The sequence below is a fragment of the Engraulis encrasicolus genome, chromosome 22 (genome assembly GCF_034702125.1).
Source record: "Engraulis encrasicolus isolate BLACKSEA-1 chromosome 22, IST_EnEncr_1.0, whole genome shotgun sequence".
NCBI classification, from domain to species: Eukaryota; Metazoa; Chordata; class Actinopteri; order Clupeiformes; family Engraulidae; genus Engraulis; species Engraulis encrasicolus.
Window position 1 is genome coordinate 17535057 of NC_085878.1, and position 8678 is coordinate 17543734.

An 8678-nucleotide genomic window follows, 5' to 3' on the forward strand; every position below is an offset into this window, starting at 1 on the left:
TGTGCGTGTTAGGCTGTAGGGGGGGTTGAACCTATGTACGGAGAGGAAAGGGGGGGGGGGTGTAGGAACTCCAGCTTCCACATCCACTCTGGATCTCATTAAGCAAGAGCAGGAGACCCCCATACCCCAGAGGAGCGCCTCTTCCTCTCCACACAGGGCGGGAGGCCCCTTGACCCATCACCACACTACCCCCTTCCCTTCTCCTCTCCTCCCTACCTTCCTACAACAGCCTGATATGAAAGGGCCATTCTTCACGAGGAAGCACAACGTTTAAAAATATACTCTTCTTACGCTCCATAAAATTTTTACTGTTAAGATAACACTAAGACCGCCGGTTTGTACAATCTCGCTCTCCCGTCGCCCGCTGGTATTTCTCTAAGATAAGCAGTGGTCATTCGCCAAGTCCAACACATCTCTCAGGGGACTTTGGATGGCATACACACAATGTCTCAAGGAGCGATAAGTTAAGTCTCGTGTCACACGTTGATAAATGGTCTGTCACAGGCCCATCTGTCATTTGCCTTGCATGGCGCAACATCGTATTTCTCATTCTACGGGTACACATAACCCCATGGCTCTGGGGATGATGCCAGCGGTGAAACAGGCCTAAATGACTTGCAGGTTTTACAGCTGAAGTCCTTATGCAACATTTCATTTCAAACTTGTGTACCACTGGGGGCTTCGAGCAATATCCTGATAAACTCAAAAGAGTTTAGCTGTGAGCAACTGCACTTCCTTCTATGAGCTTGAAGACCAGTTCCTTACAGCTTAAATGTTTGGATCAATGGAAATCTTCACAGATAACCTTATAAACTCTAACCACGTTTCAAGTTGTTATTATTGAAAAAAAAAAACTTAAACAAATACTTCTTTATTTCTATACAGGCCGGGGCATTGATGCTTCAGCGGTGTCAAAGTTGCACTTCGCCTTCAGAGCAACAAACAGTAAAAACATGTCTTTAAACATGTCTTAAACAAGCCTTTAAACATCTAAGCAAAGCTGGTGTACAACAGCAGTGTGAAGTTGTGAAGTGGGTGCCTTTTTCAAAACACTGAGTACCACCTTTCTTCTTTTGTCACCCTGCCGTCTGTAGGCAAAATTGTCCCATAATTTACTTGAACGTCAGAGAAACAGTGTCCTCTGTCCTCCAAACACAGACTTTTAAATGTAATCATATCTCATGGGCGGTGTCTCAGCGAAATGTGATGGTAGAAATGTGGTGCCTTTCATCTCCTTTATGAACCCCTGAACTGTCTTTTGAAATATTACATGAGGTAAAAACAACATTATTTGAAGTCGAAAAAAACACTACTTAAAGTTGCTCTAGTTTTTTAGTGCATATGCAATCCAAATCCCTATTTTTGCTGCAGAAAAGGCTCAACTACTGGACTGTGTGGTAAAACAAAACTGCATTGACATTACAGAGAGTCGTAAGAGATTAGGTCATCACCATTTTAGTTACAACAAGCTTATAATTGAGGCTCTGCATGAAGGAGTTTAGTATTCCCATATAATATACACAGTATATCCCAATATAGTCTATGTAATACTCACAGCCATGCCCTTTTGCAACCAGTGCAGCAGCATGTATTCAGCAGCACCTTCGTTCTTAAGCATTGTACAGTCAGAAACATCAGAATGCATGGTTCTAAGTGTGAACCACCAAACATTTCCTTTTAAGGTACACTGTGCAGGAATTGGTCAAAAAAAGTACTGCAACTATGCTGCTCATTGAAATTGGGCTGCATATAGCCAAATTTGATATTTCCATGAACGTTTACTAAGTAATAAACAATTATTTTCTAGTATGGTCGAAGTACAGTCATTTTTGCAGCTAAAAATGGCTATTTTTGGAAATTCAAAATGGCGGACCATGGAGAAGATCCCCTTTTTCATGTATGAAAAGTGCAATTTTTCCAGTCATAATGAATACTTAGAATTTGATGGTGGTGGTAAGTATTCATGAAAAAGGTAACAGTGAATGGGCAGCATGAATTCTGGAAATAATCAACTAAAAATCTCACACAGTGTCCCTTTAAAGCATCCCCATATAATATCCGAGAGGATATTCCAGTCAAAAAAAGGGGGTTCCACGCGCTTCTGTTTTTACATCTGGTGCATCAACGGGAGGGAGGCAGGTAATCTTGAATGAAGAGAAGACACCGGAGCAGCTCAGATGGGATGCTTTTTCTTTTTAATTCAAGTGCACAACATATTAGGGACTAACGTTTCGATGGCAAGCCATCTTCATCAGAGTCCATGGACTCTGATGAAGATGGCTTGCCATCGAAACGTTAGTCCCTAACATGTTGTGCACTTGAATTAAAAAGAAAAAGCATCCCATCTGAGCTGCTCCGGTGTCTTCTCTTCATTCAGGATATTCCAGACGTTTCCACGATGCAGCTAGAGCAGCAGCATGTGTCCAAACATCTGTGTTAACTATTTCTTTTCATCACAAGCTATCAGAAAAAAGTGTTCTAAGTGGATACCACCACACTTTTCCTTTAAAGAATGACCATATAGTATCCGTGAGGGTACTCACAGCGGTCCCCTGTCGTAGCCAGGTCAGCAGGGTGTGTGCGGTGTCGGTGGGCACCTGGCTCCTGAGCTGCTCGGCCTCCTCACAGCTCTCCTGGAGCTCCACCACCTCCCTCAGCTCCTCCACCAGCCGCAGCGTCCGCACAGGGGCCCAGCTGCAGGGCCCAGCCTCAACACCACGACCGGGGCCACGGGGACTTGCCATCCCCAGCTCCAACAGACCACTGCCAAACTCCCCCAGAGGTACCAGCACCCTGGAGCCTGCCATGTGATGGGGAGAAAACAAAGGCAATGTCAAGGGGAGACCAGGAGAGGAACGGACCCTCCACCCCACCGCATTTTCAGCACACCATTGCCAAACTGAGCCAGAGGGACCAGAGCCCTGGAGCCTGTAATATCATAGGGGAAACAGATGATGTCACTGGGAGACCAGAGGAGGAATGACCACTCCTGAACTCCCCCATGGGAAGCAGCACCCTGGAGCCTGAGATATCATGGGGGAAACAGATGATGTCAATGGGATGCCAGGAGGGGAATAACACCTCCCCCCTTTTTATCCTTAGCTAGTTGGCCAAAATCTCCACTGCTTTTTTTAGAGTTGCGTTCTCATACACACAATAATCTGGAAGATATACCAGGAATGTACATGGAATATATAGTGCTCTATTCCCTGAGAATGTATGTGTGTGAGTGTGTTGCAACATTATGTAAAAATATTGAAAATGAATTTTAGATAAAGCAGATTTTAGCAAGAATTGTGTGTGTATAAAAGATCATGTGATTGTTCCTGAAAACTTTTTTAATGCAATACATTGATGTTTATGGTTACTGTTAACTTAAAAACACTGAGGCAAAACTGATTTCCTCAACCAAATACCCCAACCATGGAAAAGGGGAACCTAAAACTTCATTCCACAATCCATCAGTTCTTACAAAGCATGTGAACCTGTGTTTCTGCTATTGCTCAGCAGAGGGCGCCCTTCCACAACTTTACCGATCCCATACTGCTGCTCACAGGCCAGCCCTTCCCCATGTGTGCGGCGCGGTAATGAAACAGAAAAGGAGGCAACAGTTTTCCCCTCAGTGGGTGTATTTTCCTTAGGCATCCTGTAATGCGGGCAAGCCTCAAATAAGCCCAATTTTCTTCCAGACCAGACCACCCTCATTTTCCCCATGTGTGTAAACCATGAAAGCATGTGGACCATCAGAGACATTCATGCAATCCCCTTTTTTAAAAAAAAGAGGTCTCTCTAATATTCAGTCATGTACACAAACCACTTCAAAGAGACACTGGGCTAGACTACTAAGATAATGTATCCCAAGGGTTCAACAATAAATGTAAAACATGTTTAACAATAATTCAATTGCTAATTTACAATAAAGGCAATCTATCTATATCATCTTACTCATCAAATAGGCCTATATAGAGAAATAAAAAGCTGGTTGGCTGGTTGGTAAGTATCAAGCCAACACAGGAAATCAGTATCACCTTTTGATGCTAATCAAACTTATCATAATTAATCATATAGTCATAGCGTTGATTTTTTTTCAGCAAACATAATAGCAAAACTAATGATTAATGTACCAAGATACAATGTAGTGTGCATGGTATATCTTCTTCACTGCACTTTTCTACTTTTACTTTGATGTTGTGTTGCTATGCTGTGCGTTGTTTGAATGTTCGTTGTTAGTTATGCATTACAAATCATCTCTTACAAAACATCTCGACAGAGTGTACGTTGCAATCTTTGAAAGCCCTGAATCGTTGAAACTTCTGATGACTTCTACACAGCAAGCCTTCTCTGTGACATTTGCTACTGTGTGCTGTGCTGGGGCTGGGGCTGTTTGGGTGCATTAGCTGGAGCTGCATCTCCTGAAGTGAACATGACAGGTTAGGAGCCATAGCCCTAGAGCCCTCACTTCACTACCTCCCTGGCTGCCTGTCTCATTTGGCCTCTGCTATGGTGAGACACTTGGTCACTAGGTATCCATCGGTACAGTGTGACCATGCAGATTTTACCCAGCTCTTTATTTCTATGTAGGCCTAAGGCAACCACCTTGACCACTAGCCCCTCCCATTCTGACTAGCATAGTCTGTCCGCTGAAAAGATCTGGCAATATAAATGGTAATTTCTAACGTTTTCTTCAGAAACTGCAGAAGCCAGCTAGCTGTTTATGTAAGTATTTTACTAAAACCCTATTTCATAAGAATCTGCAGTACCGAGTCTACCAAATGATTATAGTTGCATGTTCTGTGATACTAATGTCCCATAACCTGACTCTCGACAGATTAATGGGTTCCGCCGTGCTCAATGAACATTCATCTAGAACTACGCCATAAGCGGTCTGTTGTCTGAAACAACTGACACGTTTCACTTACTTTTCCCCTTCTCCACTACGTTTAAACTTTGGCTATGTGAAATCCTGTGATCCTGACCCCTGATACCATTCAATATACTAAAAGATGGTTTTCGGATCCATTCGGTTCACCAGCACCACTTGGTACACCTTGGCGAACCACAGATATGGATACAATCTGAATACGCGTTGTGTGTCTACTGGTCACAGGTGCTTCCATGACTACCAAGGGACCACAGGTTCTCATAATAAGTCACAGCAGTCATGTCCATGTTTGAAAGTCTCCTCTGCTCCAACCTCTTGAAAGACAAAGTTGACAAAATGACAAATTTCATAACAGCACCAGATCTAAAGAACAGTAAGTCCCCTTTGCGGTCCTGGGCATGTTTTGGTCATAATACAACAGTTTGTATCCTGTCATAACAGTTTACACTATTTAGTGTAAACTGGCTCATTGAATAGTGGTGTGCAATGTCACACAACATTTATCACCTGACAAATATTACTTAAAGTGATACTGTCCCATTTTTGGAAATAAGCTTATTTTACACCTTGCCTTGAGTTAAATAGAAGGGCTTTACCATTCTCCTGTACTTTCAACCGTTCTCTGGGTATTGCAGTGCAAATTTTACCTCCAAGCTAGCAGTTAACATTGAGTTCTATGAGACCAGTTAGCCGCCAGCTGGTCTCATAGGACTCCATGTTAACTGCTAGCATGGAGGTAAAATCTGGACTGCCATACTCAGAGAACGGTTGAAAGTACAGGAGAAAGGTAAAACCTAATCATTTAACTCAAGGAGAGGTATAAAATAAGCTTATTTCCAAAAATGGGACTGTATCACTTTAAGCTCACGCTTTTCTGTCAAAACCTGACAGACAAACAAAACATGTCATCATGGCCTGGTCATTTGGTAACACTACTGGACCAATGTAACATTATGATTGCTACAATGTGAATGGTGTCAGTAGTCTGTTGTTTTCAATTAATATGGCTCCTGTGCGTAAGCTCAACAAAAAACATCAGAAAGTGAGAGACTGCATTTACCTACTTCCACATATTACAGTAATTTAGCTCCAGCCAGTTATGTGACTCTTATGCTCCAACACACCACCAGATGTTTGCAATGTGTATGGCAGTGACAGGGTCATCAATCCATCTCTTCAATCATGTGTCTGTAGATATAAAGCTGATATCACTGTTATTGCAACAGCTTATCTGTGACCGCGGGCCACACATTGTGGCAGTTGTTGCAGACAGAGAGAGAGAGAGAGAGAGAGAGAGAGAGAGAGAGAGAGAGAGAGAGAGAACGAGAGAGAGAGATAGAGAGAGAGAGAGAACGAGAGAGAGAGCAAGAGAGAGAGAGAGAGAGAACATACAAAAGAGATGAAGAAAGATATAGACACAGAGCGACAGAGAAAGATAGACATAGAAAGATAGACAGATAGACATAGAGCTTCAGAGAAATGGGGATGGATATACAGAGATCAAGAGAGAGAGAGAAAGAGAGAGGGAGAGAGACATGGAAGACAGAGGCAGAGAAAGGAGAATAGAGAAAGAAGAGAGATAGTAAGAGAATAGATCTGTGCCTGGGGGCAGAGAGGTTTCCTCCAGGCTTAATAACAACACCGCCAGGGTGAGTAATGCCCCTGAATCGCCCTGTCAAAGCAACGGCACGGGTGGCCATTAGTGAAGCGCTATTTATAGCGCAGGGTCTCGCTAGTGTTGGGCCTTGCTCCGACGACCCCCGCTGGGTCACTTGAGATGCCGCTGCGGCTTCGATAAACACCACTATCCCAAATGTAGCACCCGTCTAGGAAACGGCACTGCCCAGAGGTGAGGAGAGTAAGATAGGAGTGGTATGGCTGAGAGGGGGGGGGGCATCCAGGCAATGAAACCCCCCAGCAGTTATGCAGTTTCAGTGAGAGTGAGGGTATTTCTCTCTGAGTCTCAAAGTAATCTCAAAGTTCTTGATACAAAGTTTTTTTTTTTACTTCTGATGGAGAACATCTTTGTTCAAATGCAGAGTCTTTGACGGACTTAAGAGCCATGTTTAATGTACTTACAGGTATTTCCTACTGTATGTGCATACTGTGTAGTCATATACTGTGTGACGCATGCATGTTGACGCAGCCAGCTTTGGCCCTAATGGTTAAGAAGTTGGTCTTGGGATCCCATGATGTCCATGGCTGAAGTGTCCTTCAGCAAGGCATCGAAACTCACATTGCTCCTGGGACTGCAACCAATATCCCATACCTAAATAACTGTACGTTGCTTTGGATAAGTATCAACTGAGTGTAATGTAATGTGATGTACATTATGCAATCACTTCAAAAAACATTTTTTTATAATAATTACTGTATTGGTGCTGACAGCAGCCACTACACAGATGGGTATGATGATAAGTATGGCTACTGGTAGCCAGAAACACTACCACCACTCTACAATGACACATCTATTATATCAGCCCCTCCGATCGCTCTCACTCTCTAACTCTTACAGGGAGGTGCAATCGCCATGCAGTACATGATAAAACATGGACATGGAGCGGATGTGAAGATTTCCTCAGGGATGGCATATACATAACTCTTCAAGGGGGGTGTCAACCGGCTGGACATGTTCATTCATCTACAGTGACCATACTGAGATCACTATGAGGAAATAACAAGATGCTGAATGGGGATGAGGAAACACTTGAGCAATAAGCCACGAGAGGCTGTGGGTTGTGCTCAACTGATAACGGTCAAGGGGAGTGGGGCACGACGCGAAGCGGATTGCCGTAAACGTCCCCTTGCGCGTTGTCAATTGAACACAACCCACAGACTCAAGTGGCTTATTGCTTATCTGACACTGTTACTGTTACTGTATCGCTGAACAAATTTCTTTAAAAACGCTTTAATAGCAATTAATTTGATCCGTTGCGGTTGAGGAAGTGAATGTGGTTACCCCGGCAACGTTAGTCGGCGTGCGTGCGTGCATCGCACTGCCAGACACACACTCGCTACAAAAAACTCGACAAGGAGGCGATTAACACCTCAGGAATTAAATGTCTTTGCAATCACACTGATACCCCAACCACAGATGGTGCAAAGATGTGCTCTTCTTGCAGACTCCCTACCACAACTGCAAAATATTCTCATTAACAACGTAGAAGCGCTTGGTCTCACTTGGACGCGCATAGAATCTTCAGGTGGAAGGTGTAGGTTTACGCTCGATTGACCACAGCTATCAGCCAATCAGAATCGAGAACCGGACCGCACAGTGTTAGATAATGCAATCAGCACATAGAACTCACAAGTTCAATGCCCATGGGTATCCAGGTTCGAGTCCAAGCTCATTTCCCAGCCCTGCCCTTTCTCTCTCGCTCGCTCTCTCTCTCCCACTCTCTTCCTTTCATACTTTTGACTGTGTAATAAAGACACATTCATCATTAATAAAGGCACAAAAAAGCCCTTAAAAATGTCTTTGCTTACCGGCAATAATGTCATCCATTTGCTCTAGTGCAGCCTCCAGCATGTGACTGGCGTCGGAAGCCATGGCAGCAGGAGATTTCCTTAACGTCACACTCGTTCAACTCTCAAAAACACCAGAGATATTTCACTAGAGGAAAAAAAGAAGGTTAGTAAGCCCCGAAAAAGGAGAGCAAACAGACAGGATCCTGAACTTGGCTGCTCTTAGCGTAGGCTCTTCTCTCTCTCTCTCTTACTGTTCCACTGAGTGCAAAACAACAACAGCTGGTGCGTTGTGCCCAGTAAATATTTGCTGTGGATGTGGCTTTTGGCT

The 8678-nt window shown here is 43.7% G+C and overlaps 1 protein-coding gene across 11 annotated transcripts in view; it reads right to left on the bottom strand.

Annotated features, from left to right (window-relative positions):
* The window catches only part of ppfibp2a (PPFIA binding protein 2a), a 42685-nt gene extending 34223 nt beyond the window's left edge, over positions 1–8462 (bottom strand). For 4 of the 11 annotated variants that reach the window (XM_063188473.1, XM_063188476.1, XM_063188471.1 and 1 more), the window contains exons 1-2: positions 8369–8462; positions 2544–2800 (exon numbers count right to left, since the gene is read on the bottom strand). In XM_063188473.1, the coding sequence (XP_063044543.1) occupies positions 2544–2800; positions 8369–8432 (321 nt within the window). In that variant the 5' untranslated portion in view covers positions 8433–8462. The remainder of the gene's footprint in view (positions 1–2543; positions 2801–8368) is intronic. The other 7 variants (XM_063188483.1, XM_063188477.1, XM_063188475.1 and 4 more) reach the window with 2 other exon arrangements.
* Positions 8463–8678: the final 216 nt, after the last annotated feature.